The following is a 16691-nucleotide window of genomic DNA, read 5'->3' as shown; positions in this document are numbered from 1 at the left end:
TTAATTCTCCTTAATTACACCCACATAGGTGTGTGTATGAAGGAAAAGGGATATAAACTAGTTAATTTGTAATCATTTTGTAATCATACACCTATACCCTGTGCTCAGTGCAAACTAATAGTTAAGATAAGATTAAGGAACACATAATGTGGTTATTCATTGAGAATTTTGTTTAAATTAGTTTGATATTTTCTAATGTCCTTTTCATTTTATTTTAGTTTTTGATCAATTTAAAATCAATTAAAAATTCTATAAGCAAAATATTATTTATTTATTAAATTATTATTTAATATTATTTAGGGCTTCTTAAGTTAACACATTAACTGATCATTTCAATAAGTTTTACAGGATCCGTTTTCTCATGGCTGGACAGTGTTATCACGGTCTAGTGGCATTTTGATTTTTAATGGTAATAACTGAGGTTAAAAATGTTGTAATATATAAAATACAAAAATAATAATTATTATTATTATTCATGGTCATATTTATAATAGTCTTGTTTTGGTCATGAAAATGTTCCCAATAGTTTTCCAATGTTTCATTTAGTGTTTGTTTTAGTTTTTCAGAGCAAGACTTTTTTTTTCTTAGAAGCCCCTTAATATAGACATTTCAAAAATTGTAAAAACTAAATTCTTAGTTACTACAAAAGACTGAAAAGGTCAGTTGAGGAAACTAAAGACATGCACATTTTTTGGCTGCTTACCAGATTTGGCTGTTCACACAGCGGATGACTCACTGAATTGGAAATCTGATTCAATGAAATCTGAATTAATTTACTTCTTAAATGTATTATTTTTGTTCTGCCAAATCAGTTTCAGTCCTTGAGATTTTTCAGTAAATGCTTCCATATGGCAAACTACCCCTAAAGACTTAAACCGAGCACCTTCCAACAACATAAAATGATATTATCAGACTATTTTGCATGGATTTAACACAATCTTTCCACTAAAATGTACAGACAGTACCTTTCTGAACTTTGCAAAGACTGCTTTTAAAGACCTCATAGGAACGGTACCTTTTTGTTGGCCATTCCATGAAACAATTATGCCTTCAAGTCCTCATCCCAACAGAGTGTGATTCCAAGAACTCTTTAGTTGACTGCTGAAATGGGACTCTTGACTGAATGTTTGTGCCCTTAATTCTTTCACATCCTGATCTGCCACTGGTTTGCAAGAAAGTTAAAGGGGAGTGCATTTGTCAGACACAATCTAAGCTTCTTATTTCCCTCCTTTAAAATCTGTTTCGCCTAGTTGAGATACCTTCACCCAATCCCTCTGTTTCCGTCCTGACTTTCAGTTCATTGGAAATTGCGGATTAACCTACTAGCCCAGACAGATTGGAAAGACTTGCCATTCTCCAAACTGTAAGTATAATTGTATGTCTTTCAGAGCCACCGAATGTGAATGTTTGCGGGACCTTATATGTGTTTGGCTTTGTGGATTTAAAACAGGGTTGTAGCATATATTACATCTAGCTGTAAAATGAACAAAGTCAGCCTCTCTTTGATGTTTGAGACAATATTTGGCAAGAACCTTCAGATGGGCAAGAAAAACTGGATGTAATGGATCCTCAGCAAATGATATTGATGCTTTACATTAGTTGTGTATGCTTAACAGTGTGTGAGTGTTTGCGTGTAAAAGGTGGGAAAAAAATATTTGTATTGTCACCTGAGGGACGTTGCAAAAAAACTGCAGAACTCAACTTGACATCTGTATGGTAGGTCACACTTTCTCCATCTTTCTCTTTAGGTACGCTATAAGCAAATATTTTAAAACTGTTTTAGTTAGTTTTATTTTCAAGGTTATGGATTACCACATCATATATCTGCCTTTCATATGTAAAGGTATAATTTGTACCTGTAGAAGCGGCTTGGATAGTGTGGTTGCAGTTCCTCTCTGCTCCGTAGAGGGCGCTGTTTCTGCCTAAAACATGTCCAGAACATCCTTCTCAATAAAAAGATAGGAACTCAGCGGTAGAAAAAAGAACAGCTTTAACAGCGAATTAATAAGGATAGGTGGAATAAATTGGAAAACACTTGAACAATGTTTAAAGGAGGTAAAAATAATAATAATAAGATGAAGGATCTTTGATGTTGTTCTCCTGAGGCGGTTCTTCGTGTACTCTTGTGAGGGTCATTAAACAGATTAAACGTCCCGTCTCCTTCGGTCCGTTTGTGCCTTCATCACATTGCCAGCTCTCCTTCTAATCCTTCTGTCCCGTCTTCTAACCCCAAATTGTCTAAACGGAGACTGGAATACTCACAACAATATGTCAGAGATTAGCAAAGCTGCCAGCCGTCTTGCTTTCTGCTCAGATTATGACACTGAAGTATTTAGATATGCGCGTGATAGCAACATCCGTTGACGTTATACTTTTAAGAAAAAGATTAGCACATACTTTTAAAACAAAACATTGCATAAAAAGGTGGTGAATTAATAAAACTATCCCCTCTCTCTAATACATAGCCTATAGGCCTAATAAAAATAGGCCTGTAAATTTTATCAAAAGTAGCCTATTTGTACAATTTCATAGTTCATAGTTAATGTAATAAAGAACACTTTTAGTTACTCTACTAGGAAAGCTGTATATACTTAATAAATGTCTAAAAAACACCTTAGGACCAGTTTATTTCAGATGATATCACATACCACTTTGTTATAATATATGTTAATATGTTAAAATAACTTTTTTTGTTAATAACACCTAATTACAATTTACACTGGACAAGGCACATCTTGACCCCTCAAAAATCACCTTTAGTTTAATTTAATGGTTTAATGGCAAATGGTTAGAATTCCTTAAAAAATAATAATTATTATCAAAATAGTTGACCCCACAAGTGGGTTGCAAACTGTATAGCAGTATTGCACTTTAGTACGACTTTCTATGACCTACTTTCTCTGTTACAAAATGCAAATCTTGGTTATTATCTTACATTATTTGTTTTGTGTGTGTGTGTGTGTGTGTGTGTGTGTGTATGTGTTTGTGTGGTTGTTTGTATGTTTGCCCTAAGGTGATGGCTTTTATTCAAGTAAACAAAGGCATTTCAATAATCTCTAATGCTATGTTTAGAAATAGACAACTTGCAGTATTTGAATCGTTCAAATCCAATGAGTGTCAGTTGTGTTGTAGTTTATGGCATTTAATTTTCAAATAGTAAAAGGTTTTGTGTCCATCATTAATCTTAAAGCTGTGTTATTTCTGGATCGCAGATCACTCCGAAGAATAGAAGGGTAATGTATTTATCTTTTCCTGTTGATTTAACCCTTATTGTTTACGTTGTTACATTATGTACAGCTTAAAAGTCCATGTGGAAATCATGTTGTTCATATTTATCTCTAAAATCTTGTTTACAATTAGGGACTCAACTGTGTGCGTAATTCACTTATTCGCCATGGCACTTAGAAGATGAATTGACAAACAAGGGGCCTATATTTTAACTGTTTTTAATCTATTTTTACAGTGAGCCTCCCAAACAACATCATTGTTTGCACCTAATTGAGAATATACATTACCAGTCAAAATTCTGGACACACTTTACTTGATTTTTGTGATATCTTATCATCTTAAAAACATTTTTGATCTGAAGTCATGCTTTTATGCTTGAAATTAGTTTTGTAATCAGGTATTAGTTTACATATTTTTCACACACACACACACACACACACACACACACACACACACACACACACACACACACACACACATATTTATAAATGTAAAAATGCATATATATGATATAATAATAAAATAATTAAGAGTGTGTGAGTTAGACTGGTTAATTAAGGATAAATGTCTATGATTTCTCATAATTTAAAAAAACATTTTGATAGCTGAAGTCATGCTTATATGCTTGAAATTGCTTATATGCTTGAAAAAAGTTTTGTAATTATTAAGCTAGTTGTTTACATATTTATCACACACATTTATAAATTACAAACTATATATAGAGAGAAAATTGGCCTGGATAATTAAGGATAGGCAACAAGTGTTTAAAGTAGAAATCCATTCAATACATCTGATTTGTTTGTAATTTTGTGTTTTTATATATATATATATATATATATATATATATATATATATATATATTAAACATTTACGTATTACATTAATCATAAGTGTGTAATAAAAAAGTATTGATATTAAAGAGTCATAAGTGTGTCCAGCCTTTTGACTAGCATGTCTATAAGGATATCAGCGATTCTTTTAAACTAAGGCAGTTACTCTTAAACCTGATTTCAATTTAAGATCCTATGGGTAAGGCGAATATCTTAGTGGGATTTTGTGAATGTAGGTCAGGCCTCCTTTGACACAAATAAATAGTATGTGGATGTGCTTTAAACAAGGGCTTGCACTCTCCATTCATGCCTCCTGTGTTTTCCATGAACAGATGTTTGGTAGCAGGGGTCATAATTATATCATTGAGCTTAATTCTATGTGACTTCATGTGAAGTGCCTTAGGGTGACTACCACAAAGCAAGTTAAACAATCTTTGGTAAAAGAAAAAGTAGAGGAAGACTGAGTGAGAGAGAGAAAGAGAGCGAGCAGGGGTGAAGGGGGTGTGTCTTGAGCGCCAGGCTCCCAGGGACGGTGTTGGTCACCACCCTAACACAGACCCCCACAGAACTGCTCAACCGCAGCACGGTAGGGTTGCACTGTGCATGGTGTTTGTGGCTCTGTGTGTGATAATGAAGCGAGTTTGGGTTACAAGTCTTTGCTTGTGTGTGTCTGTACTCGCGCCTGCATGTGTAACAGGAGGCATTTTGATGTTTCTGTGTATGCCACTGAGTCTTTGTCAACAGTTTTATGTTGTTAAAGTTGTACTTTAACAGATATTTTCAGTTCGTTATAATGTGGAAGTCTAGTTCTGCTGTAGTGGAGGTTTTTGAGAACCCTGAACTCTGGCAGCTCATTTTAATGAGTCTAATGATGCTGTAATGGAACTGGAAGTGTTTTATCTCAAAATCTATTGGTTATAAAACTGTTCATATTAACTTTATTTCATTTGGCATTTATGTGTATGTCAGATGTGTAATAATGAAGATAGTGGAGAAATAGATAAACACATTTGGCATGAGATCCCGGTCACCGAACAAACTCAACAAACACAGCTGCACTGATCTTGACCTCGCTATTATCTGTGATTATGAACAAAAATTCGGCTGAGGTATCCAAGATGCTCAGTATTAAGAGAGTTGATTTAGTGTGTGTGAAAGAAAGAAGATTTGTGGGTTGATTTAGTGTGTGCTAAGAAAAACGGACAGAAAGTAGAAAGAGATAGGGCTGTAAATAATAAAATTCAGGCAGTTTGCCAATCAGATAATCTTTGACCAGAAAAATATCTTAGATAAAACTTGTAATTCAATGTCTTTTATCTTGTCTTCTTGTGACGCTTGGATGAGAAGGATATGTGGTGGCAGCTGTAAAACATTTACATTTTTTGTTAACATTTACAAATGATTGATAATATTGTGCTTGTCCTTATTTTTTAAATTAACTTTTTCAGTCATTCCCCATAAAATGTGTGTGCGCGTAATTTTTGAGTCATGTTTGACCAATCAACTTTTACATACAAATTAATTGTATTGATAATTTGCCATGCTGGATATGTGCAAACATTTTAACATTTCGCTTTTTGTCTAATTTTAATAGTGCGGAACGCTTTCCACCTTCTCCATAGCCATCATAAAATCATTAATAGTTTTTTACTTTTTATAAAGGTGTTTTAAAGGAACAAATGATTCACTTTGAATAAATAATAAACATTTTTGGCTGTAAAAAATCCCCTGATGGAAACTAAATGAAATGCGTTAACTGTTTTAGTATGAGGAAAAGGCAAGCAGGGAAAAAATGTGTATTTCACTCTCAGTTATTCCTGACATTATTATGATCATTAAGTTGTGATGAATAGTAGTTGTTTAATAACTTCTTACCCACCTGCATCATTGCCCATCAATTTCAACTAGTAATTACAAACAGGTTTCACAGAATGCTAGGCAGAATGTAAGACTGAATTTTACCCTCCAGCTAATTTTGAATGCTGAAGTAAACTTTAAAACACAGTTTAATAAATTATTGGTAATGTTTATCAATCAACAAGTGTTAAACCTGTTTGATCCTTCATTTCTCTCCTGAAATAAAAATAAAATAGTTGCACAAAGTCTTTCATGTCTTACATGCGTTTGTTTAACATGTCGTAATATTTGGAATTACTTAACTCCCACTGTTAAATGTAAGTGTACCATAAATGTATATAAGATCTGTTTAAATTAGGGAAAAGGTTGTGTTAAGTGTATGTTTTGTAATCTAATGCATCTGTGTGTAACATAGGGTACATTCTTATTGTAAGTTAAGTAACAACAGTTTCAAGGAAAATGAGATTAAATAACTGTCTTGGCAGCTCCTGAAGGCTTAATGTTGCTGTGGCATGTACAGAGTTCACTTAGCGTTTTACAGCTTTAACCCCATGTTGTAAGGGCATATTTAATGAAAATCTACAGATATCTTTCAAAACAACATATGGTTTTTCTGACAAAGATGATGTGTCATTTTTTAAGAACACTTTGTATAAGAATGACAGGGGTAAATCCATGCTAAATTCCCTCCAGCGCCATCTGAAATTCCCCTCTCTTTGTTCTGCAGCTGTGCTTGAGCGGTGTTTTCCCACCTGAGTTTGTTAAAACGCACAGGTTAAGGCCCGGTCACACTCTCCTTGCTCTCTCCATCCCAGCCAGCTCCATTCCAAACCCGGCCCTTCTTCTCCAGGCTCTCTATCCCCTCATGGGCGCGATATCAGCCAGTGCTAGAGGACCACCGTCTCAACCCTAACACCAGTCCTCACCATGGAGATGAAACAACCAGAGATGATGAATCGAGAGGATGGGGGAGAGCATGAGAAGGAACAGGAGTCACAAGAAAACGGAAGGCTTGTTGCGGACAGCATTGCGGAGAAGGGTCAGAAAACCTGCTCCGGACCTGGGCAGGTCTCCAACGGTTATCCCAGCACATCCCCACAAAGCCCCAGGGATGGTGCGGGTGCTGGGACGGACAGGGGCAGCACCCCTGGAACATTCAGGACTCTGGTGGTCCAGCAGACCAGCTTGGATCCACCTAGGGAGACCTGGAGCAAAAAGATGGACTTCTTGCTGTCAGTGATCGGGTATGCAGTGGACCTGGGCAATGTGTGGCGCTTTCCCTACATCTGCTACCAGAACGGAGGGGGTAAGGTCACATGTGTGGGGCAATAGTGATACTAAGGCTGCAGGCAACTCTGAGATGGATAAGTGTGATGCACTTAAACAAATATTGTATAGCATCCCATTAAAAGAAAGATTTCTGTCTTTGAGACGAGATCAACTAAGTGATGTTTGCTTAAAAAGAACTAACGGACAATGGGGAATTCTGTTGTTGTCTCCTTTCTTTGTGCGATCCAGCTCGCCTCGTCAGTACAAACAGGCTTTAGTCTCCTTTCATTGAATTTCCAGTAATAAAATCTTTGTAATTTCCTGTTTCACCATGCAAAGGGAGTGCATGAGAGATAGAGCGGGCAGGGAGACACTCTCCGCAACCAACACCATTAATTGTGGTTCTCATGGGTGGGACTTGCTCATATTGTTGAATAATCTGGCTCGCTGCTGCTCAATCAACAGCTATCTAGCATTCACGTCAAAAGCTCATGTATAAAGCTTTAATCAGGAACCCGGGGGCTTGTCTGAACAGGAACTTTTGTGTATGTTTAGCGTCTTTTCTGTAAGTACAATAGTGCTTTCAGGATGTGTAAAGACCACTGCAATGGAACCGTGAAGTTCAATTGCACTTCCTGTCTAAATCCTTGTGTTTAAATTAGGTGCCTTTCTTCTGCCGTACCTGCTGATGGCTGTGTTTGGTGGCGTGCCACTGTTTTACATGGAACTGGCTCTGGGCCAGTTTCACCGCAGCGGGTGTATCTCCATCTGGAAACACATCTGCCCCATCTTCAAGGGTAAGACTGGTCTGCTTCACAAAGCTCAGACTTCTGAGACCAAGAACCCGGGTTAAGGGTCAGACAGATAACGACAGACTGACATGTGCTGTGCTGACAGTACACTCTCCCTTGACCTTCCTCTAAACTTCTTACCGATTCCACTCTCTCTTTGTTGATAACCAAGACTCTGTTATGGAAATTGTCACATTTACCTGGTAAAATGCCAGTTGCTTAAGAAACTTGATTTTATGTAAATGCAACTTTGTCCTAAATGTCAACCACTGATCCCCAAAGTGGAAGGTGCTAGAAAAATTTGCATGATCATGTTCTTTTGCAGGTATAGGCTTTGCTATCTGCATCATTGCACTCTACATTGCCTTCTACTACAATACCATAATGGCCTGGGCTCTCTACTACCTCCTGTCCTCCTTTCGTGCCACGCTGCCCTGGACCACCTGCACCAACCAGTGGAACACTCCCAACTGCACCCAGTACCTGTCCACTGACTTAAATGTCTCCTGGACCGACAACTCCATCTCTCCGGCTGAAGAGTTCTATATGTAAGTGCATGTAAGTGTGTGTAAGTGCAAGTCCAGGTTAAAAGGGGTAGAGCTAAGAACTTTGCCTTCACTAGGCTTCTTGAACTATCGGGATTTAGAGAGAATGTGTTACTCTCTCTCGAAAGATGCAGGGGGTACTGGGTCTGTGTATCCGCTGGTTTAGGAGAGATTTAGAGGCTTCATTTAGTTGATTGCTCCTGCTTTTTTGTGCTGCCGGGATTTCCTGTTTTCCATATAAATGTTGCTCCTTGTTCTTATCTAACTGTCCTGCACTAATCAGTCCTTTCCTACTCCCTTAGCTTTTTTTGGTCACACTTTTTCTGGGGGGGCACGTTCTCGCTATTAACAAACCATTAACTATGACTTTTGCCTTAAACTCTTAATTTGCTGCTTATTAATAGTTAGTAAGGTAGTTGTTAAGTGTAAGTATTGGCTAGGATTAGGGATGCAGAATATAGTCATGCAGAATACGTGCTTTATAATTACCGATAAACATCCAGTGTGTTAATAATGAGCATGCTAATAAGCAACTAGTTAACAGTGATAAATGATCCCTATACTAAAGTGTTACCCTTTTTTACTATTCTGTGACACCTTTATCTCCCAGTAGTAGCTTCTATAGGTCTTTATGTTTGTCTTTATGAATTGTCAACCAACTTCTCTCATGTCCTTAGACGGCAGGTCCTGCAGGTTCATCTGTCCCCTGGTCTTCATCAGTTGGGCTGGGTGAGCTGGCAACTAGCCCTCTGTCTGTTGTTCATCTTCACTGTTGTGTACTTCAGCATCTGGAAAGGGGTCAAGACCTCTGGCAAGGTAAAATATACAGGAAACCTCAATGAAAAAGAACTGCCAACTTTGAAATAAAACTGTTTATTAGCAGCTTCTTCATGACTCTCTCTGGCAGGTAGTGTGGGTGACGGCTACCTTTCCGTACCTGGTGCTGCTGATCCTGTTGATAAGAGGGGCCACCCTGCCGGGAGCATGGAGAGGAGTGGTCTTCTACCTGAAACCTGACTGGGGCAAACTTTTAACCACTACAGTGAGTGGCAACTAAATCAACCATTCTGAATACTAAGATATTGCACAATACATGTTGGTTGCTGTCCCTCTTCCCCCTATAATACATATTTCCTGCCATCTGTCAGGTATGATATGGATGAATGGAAATCTTTACAGACAAATCACTCCATCTGTGTTTTTTCAGGTTTGGCTTGATGCAGCTGCACAGATCTTCTTCTCTCTGGGTCCAGGCTTTGGTGTTCTCCTGGCCTTTGCCAGCTACAATCCCTTTCATAACAACTGCTACAAGTACACCTGGCTCACATTTATACTGCTGTCATTTTCTATTATCTGCACTAAGGTTCTGTTATCACAAACTTGAGCATGAAATGTGAACTTTAGTCACAGTTTATTCCCTGCATCTTTTTGCATGCGTTTCTATGAAGGTTTGACGTTGGCCTAATCCCAAGTATTACACTTTGGCACATAACTCTTCCAGCATTGTTCAGGCCATAGCCAAAATGATACCATGAATCATTTGATTTGTTGAGGAAAGGAGTGCTATTACTTCTCTAAGCAACTTTATTTATGAAAAAACAAGTGTGGAAAAAAAATGATCTTGACTTATCTGAGAACTTGAATATGATAGAGACTGGTGCTGTACGAAACCACCTAGGAACCATGCAATGTCTGAAATCACCAACAACACTTTTTCGTAATCGCCAACTTTCTAAAAATCTAGTTTTTATTTTTTATTATCCCTTTTCTCTGTCACTCCCTGTTAAAGCTATTTATCTTTTTACCATTTTTCTTTTCGCTCAAATCTTTATATCTCTCTTTGAATTGCAGAGATGCATTAATCACAAGCTCAGTGAACTGTTTGACCAGTTTCCTGTCAGGCTTTGTGATCTTCACTGTGCTGGGCTACATGGCAGAGATGCGCCAACAACGTGTGGAGACTGTAGCTAAAGATGCTGGTAAACACCGCATTTCATTTCTACCTAATTTCTTTATCCTTGCTTTATGGCACCATTTCCATTCAATTAAGAATTTTGAATATCAGTTGATATCAATTGCAAATCATTGCATTAAAACTACAGTGAGATATGGCTCTTTACACTTAAATGACATTTGATTTACCTGTTCTAATTGAATGGATGTGTTCTAAGGTCCCAGTCTGCTCTTCATCATCTATGCTGAGGCTATTGCCAATATGCCGGCTGCTACGTTCTTCGCCATCATATTCTTCCTCATGATAATTATGCTGGGGCTGGATAGCACGGTCAGTCTTTCTTGCTTTCTTGAAATACTAGCCAATCAGTTCTCTCTTAATGAATTAGATTTTTCCCTCTGTTTACTCAGCTTATTGTTTCTGAATTTAGTCAAATGTATTGTCAACAATGTTTCATTACATTAGGTTTTTAGCAACCCATTCCTGTCCCTATGTTGACCCCACACACAATCAACCCTAGTAAAAAAGTACACATTTAAAATGCATTTATTTCATACTAAGCATAGTTTGACATATCGCTCGGGACTTACTGATATACAAATTTTAATTAAACTTTATTTGGAGTACTACTTGTGCACAATACATACTACATAATATTAAGCCTAATATGTGTTTTAATGTCACTATTTATAATTGCATGATCTTTGATATATTGTCTATAAATGCAAGATATTGAAAGTGTACCTAAAGTATACTTGCAGTAGTTTTACTTTAGCACAATCAAATATACTTAAGTATATCTTTAGTTGGACTTCAGCACTACTTCCACATTAAACTGCATTAATTACATAATAAGTTTTTCCAATTTAGCAGACTTTAAGTATACCAAAAGTACAATTGCAGGGTTATTTTTATGAAGTACATAAATATGTAAATGTATTTGTAGTATACTAGCATGAAATAAAAGTATTTCAAATACATTGTAGTATGTTTATTTTTTACTAGGGAAGTCATGTCAGGAATGGCTTAATTCAGTCTGCTAATGATATAACTCTATATGTAGTCTATTTCTGTTTGATTATAATGTCAAAATCCACTGAGTGCTGCATGTATTTACCTTAAGGAGCATTATTTGAAGTTCAATGGGTCCCTGACCTACTTTTCTATCATCCCATGCCTCTCTTGTGTGTGTTTGCGCACTACAGTTTGCAGGTCTGGAAGGGGTAATTACAGCCATGTTGGACGAGTTCCCCCACCTGTTGGCCAGGAGGAGAGAATGGTTTGTGCTCGGCCTAGTGTGCGTCTGTTATTTGGGCGCCCTCTCCACTCTTACCTACGTAAGTCGAACAGCACAGCTAACAAAAATGTAGTTTTGCTTTGGGGGATTTTCCTTCAGTTCTAATAGGCTTTAAATACTGTCCAGAGACCAAATTTGGAATTTAAAAATATAACATGCCATTTTCCAAAGTGTGCACATTAATTATTCCTTTTAATACTGAGGCAATGTGTTTGTAGGGAGGTGCGTTTGTTGTTAAACTATTTGAGGAGTATGCCACAGGCCCTGCTGTTATCACCGTGGTCTTCCTCGAGGTCATTGCTGTTTCCTGGTTCTATGGTATGTATTGGATTGCAGCTTAATCATTCAAAATATAACTTTAATTAGTTTTGTCTGTGCTGCTGGTCTGAAACCATGCTGGTTTGATGAAGCAAACAAACTCCTATGTAATTTCGTAATGAATTGTCTAGACAAGATGGTCCCTTCAAGGCTTTTGTGCTGGAGCCGGAAAATGTATGCTTTTGATATGTCAGTTTTTGTTCCTCAACTCCCACAAAACTTCAAAATAAAAACATTAAACATTACTGTTGATCTTCCTAGCATTTATATTTTTTTTATTTTGGACTTTGCACCCTTTAGGCTAATTCCTGAGAGTCTTTGAAAATGTCATTTTTAGTCACTACTGCAGGGAGAGAAGTCATAATGTCGAAGAATAAAACTGTTTAGCTACTTCTGTCACTTTATACTCTGCTGTTGTCCATATGTTCTTTCATATTCAACTACTGTCTATAAGTCCCAAGATTTTATCATGTACCTCAATAGTTTCGTAATCCGATATGCTGCTTCAGGCGATGTGCACTAAGTCTGTTTGTAAAATACGTGCAGGGACGACACGTTTCTGCAACGACGTGCAGCTGATGCTTGGCTTTGCTCCTGGTGTGTTTTGGAGGGTCTGCTGGGTAGCCATCTGTCCCTGCTTCCTATTGGTCAGTCTATTACATTACATTTATGCATTTGGCGACTTACCAAATCAACTTACATTGCATTCAAACTATGTTTTATCAGTTCATGCATTCCCTTCATACCCATGATTTGATATGCTATGCTGTCTGAGTTACAGAAACCCAGTTCAGAAAGTGCATTTACATGCAAAGGGACAATTGGCCCAAAAATGAAAATTCTGTTATAATTTTTTCATGTATGACTTTCTTTTGAGGAACACAAAAGAACAGGTTTGGAACAACATGAGATTGTGTAAATAATGACAGCATTTTAATTGTGGCTTAACTATCCCTTGAATTTCTCTTTCATGCCATTATTTTTCTCATTGTTTCATGTCTGCAGTTCATTATTGGGAGTTTCCTGGCATTCCCTCCCGAAGTGAGGCTGTTTGACTACCTGTACCCTTTCTGGACCACAGTTCTCGGCTACTGTATTGGAGTCTCCTCCTTCATCTGTGTGCCTTCTTACATGGTCTACCATCTAGTCACCACCAAAGGGACCTTCAAACAGGTGAGCCTAGACAGATGAAAACATCAAAACACATACATTACTGTATCTTGTCAGGTCTAATAAGTGAGCCAGATATAATAACAACACCTAAGCACATTACAGCAGCACAAATGCAATTATGCTGCAACGTATCAGCTTGATAACATTGTATATTTTCTCTGTTTGAGACGTGAAGATAGACATCAAAGGGCGTCGAGGCACATGGCTGTCAGTCACTGTATACATCCATGAGTGTGTGTGCTTTAGTCACAGGATGTTTGTTTGACAGATGATAAAATATGACACAAGGTTAACCTTTGTTGATTCTGTAATGCAACAACCAGTGGCTTTAGCATGTCAGGTTTGGGGTGAGTAATTATGTACCTCATAGAGGAGAGTTTTAGCCCACATCTGTTCAGTATTTAACTGACAAGAGTTAATCTCCAAGATATTTCTTTGTAGTTGAGCTGTGCCATAACACCCTCCTGTAGCTTAAATGTTTTCACAGTTTCCACCACTCTCACTGCTTACCCCTGTAGCGTCTGCTAAAGAGCATTACCCCTGAGGCTCCGGGGTCCAGCGGCCCTCAGAGAGATACAATTGTCATCACCAACGCCGTGTGATACATTTCCCCTTCTGCTGGACATGTAGCACAAACGCAGGGGACCCGTGTCTCCTGTAAGGGCCTCGGCTGACCTCCCTTCACACCTCACCCCAGAGGAGTCTGCTACCTGTATTGTGTGACGGTGAGGCCAGGCCTCCGAATACAGCCATTGTTTTATTCTTATTCTAGCCGTCCATGTGTGACCACTGTCAGCGCTCATATGAGTTACTGACTGCCGTAGCAAGTTCTTGAGTTTGTGTTTTGTCCTTCCGTTGTTAATTTTAGATCTCCATGTTAATTTTAGATCTCCAGTGTTTAAATATATATATATATGGCTCATGTATACTAATGTTGAAAAGTTTGGGGTCAGTAAGATTTTTTTTTTTTTAAAGAAATTACTACTTTTAGTCAGCGAGGATACATTAACTAACAAAGGTGACAGTTAAGAACTTAACATTGTTTACAAAATATTATTTCATATAAATGCTGTTGTTTTGAACCTTATATTCATCAAAGAATCCTGAAAAAAAATCACTGTTTACACAACAGTTTTCAACATTGATAATAAGAAATGTTTCTTGAGCAGCAAATCAGCATATTAGATTGATATCTGAAGGATCATGTAACATTAAAAAATCTCACCAACTCCAAACTTTTGAATATCTGTTAAGTGAAGAACTGGAATGGACGCAGAAGTGGTTCAGTTTACTTTATGAAAATCTATAGATTTATATCTATAGATATAGAAAATTTCTATAGATTGCTTTTCTGCAATATTTCTTTTTCCTAAAATAGTAACTAAATACATAAAGATTGTTATATTGTGGTTTTGTGACCAATGTCAGGTATATTTTACATGTACACTCATTTATATATGGCCAAAAATGATTTTGTTTGTTTATTGTTATTATAGAAATTTGTACGTATGACTTCAAAAAAGCTGTTTTTGGTTTAGGGACTGAATCCATCACTAATTGTGAATATATTTTCTTATTTTCTTTCTTTTTTTAAATTCTTAATTTTTTATTTTACATTTCAGATGTGGAAAGGGTAAAAGTAGGACTGTAACAGAATGTTTTTTTATGAGACAAGCAAGGGCCCAAATTTTTTTATGTTTTTTGCACAGGTGTGTATGTGTGTGTGAGTGGATATGTGTGTATGTGTGTGTCTTTGACTACAGATATTACGTAACAGATATTAAGTGTTCAGCCTACTTTTGGAAGATATGTACCAATTGTTAGGCATATGTGTATTTAATATATATACATATATATAATTACATACCAATAACACTTTCCTCATTTACATCAAGCTGCAACTCCATTTATTCCTACCCAGTTACCATTTACATGTAGCATTTACAAGAATGGGACCAAATATTCAGGACTAAGTAAAAGTCTAATAGTCTAAAAAAACAATATTGATCGACGACTAGCATGTTCCTCAATGTCAACGGGGGCTTTGGCATTTATTTTTACATATTTCTTTATGTGAGTTACACTAAGTAGCAGAAACCAAATACTAATGTGCTTGTTACAAATGCTTCAGCCTTGATCCTCAAGACTTTTTTCATGAAAAAAAAGGTGTGACTGGACATCTAAGTATGTGCATGTGTACTTTGTGAGTCTTGCTGTTCTTGTGGTCTGGCGTTCTGTGCTGACTCGTTGAATTCGTGGAGTGGGCAAATGTGAGGACGTCGATTTCTCTGTCGAACTGACATGTGTGAGCTGTACATTGAGGTAGAGAAGTAATAAGCCATGGTCAGTTCACTCAGTGTGTATGTGTGTGTGTGTGTGTGCATGCGGTAGACGTGAGTCTATATTGTGCATCTGTGTGTGTGTGTGTGTGTGTGTGTGTGTGTGTGAGTGTGTGTGTGTGCGCTTCAGTCCAGTTCTGACCTTTCCTCTTCTTTCTCAGCAGAATTTACTATTCTGTCTATCAAAGTATTGAAAATCTATTGTACTTTATAAAGTCTAAATTTGATCTATGTATGTCTGCAAGACTGTTAAGAGAAAATATGTATAGGACAAATACATATATGAATTATTAGAGATAAAATAAAGGTATATGTAATAATAATGGATGTGTGTCTTTATTGTGTTTATGCTACAAAATAGGGATCTGTCTGACTGATATTCCTGGATGATTCAGTGGGCTATTTTAACTTTCAAAGTGATTAAATTAAATATTTAAGTTCAATAAAACATTAATATACACTATTCAGAAATTAACTATTCAGATTTTTTTAAGCAAGGATGCATTTAAATTAACTTTGTTCAGCAAAGAGTCCTGAAAAAAAATAACTATTTTTTTTTTTTTTTTTTTTTTTTTTTTTTTTTTTTTTTACAAACCTGTATTAAGTAGCACAGATCCAATAATAGGAAGAAATGTTTCTTCAGCATGAAATCAAAATGATTTCTAATGGAGCATGTGACACTAAAGACTGATGCTGAAAATGCAGCTTTGCCATCACAGGAATAAATTACATGTTAAAATATATTAAAATGGAAAACACTTAATTTAAATTGTAATGATATTTTCACAATATTACTGTTTTCACTGTATTTTTGCTCAAATAAATGCAGCCCTGGTGAGTATGACACCTTTCAAAATCATAAAAAATATTACCCAACCCACACATTTATATGATAATTATGACTAAGCATAACATATAAAAACAATTACTCACATACATTTTTTTTGACTGAATCTGATTACAGTTGAACACTCTCCCTTGAGCTAATTCATGTGTATTCCCTTTCTCCCTTCTTTAGAAAACCCATTTATCGCACACTCCTCCCAGAGAGTCTGTTATCAGGTGGGTTTGAGTGTAGATAAATGAGGTC

General features: G+C 36.8%; 1 protein-coding gene across 3 annotated transcripts; it reads left to right on the top strand.

The window, feature by feature from the left end:
- Positions 1-576: 576 nt before the first annotated feature.
- Positions 577-15097, top strand: LOC109098794 (sodium-dependent serotonin transporter-like). 3 transcript variants are annotated; one of them, XM_042739666.1, is made up of 14 exons: positions 577-1363; positions 6643-7221; positions 7847-7981; positions 8301-8523; positions 9198-9336; positions 9428-9562; positions 9728-9831; positions 10372-10499; positions 10692-10804; positions 11680-11811; positions 11990-12089; positions 12636-12736; positions 13095-13262; positions 13781-15097. In XM_042739666.1, exons 2-14 carry the CDS (start codon positions 6843-6845, stop codon positions 13862-13864), a joined length of 1941 nt encoding a protein of 646 aa, XP_042595600.1. In that variant the 5' UTR covers positions 577-1363; positions 6643-6842; the 3' UTR covers positions 13865-15097. The 3 variants fall into 3 exon arrangements, with proteins under 3 accessions (XP_042595600.1, XP_042595598.1, XP_042595599.1); XM_042739664.1 differs by lacking the exon at positions 577-1363 and adding an exon at positions 4332-4644; XM_042739665.1 differs by lacking the exon at positions 577-1363 and having other exon boundaries at positions 5519-7221.
- Positions 15098-16691: the final 1594 nt, after the last annotated feature.

This window comes from Cyprinus carpio, chromosome B15 (genome assembly GCF_018340385.1).
Source record: "Cyprinus carpio isolate SPL01 chromosome B15, ASM1834038v1, whole genome shotgun sequence".
Taxonomy (NCBI): domain Eukaryota; kingdom Metazoa; phylum Chordata; class Actinopteri; order Cypriniformes; family Cyprinidae; genus Cyprinus; species Cyprinus carpio.
The sequence above is the reverse complement of the archived record's forward strand: the minus strand, read 5'-3'. Positions and strand labels throughout refer to the sequence as shown.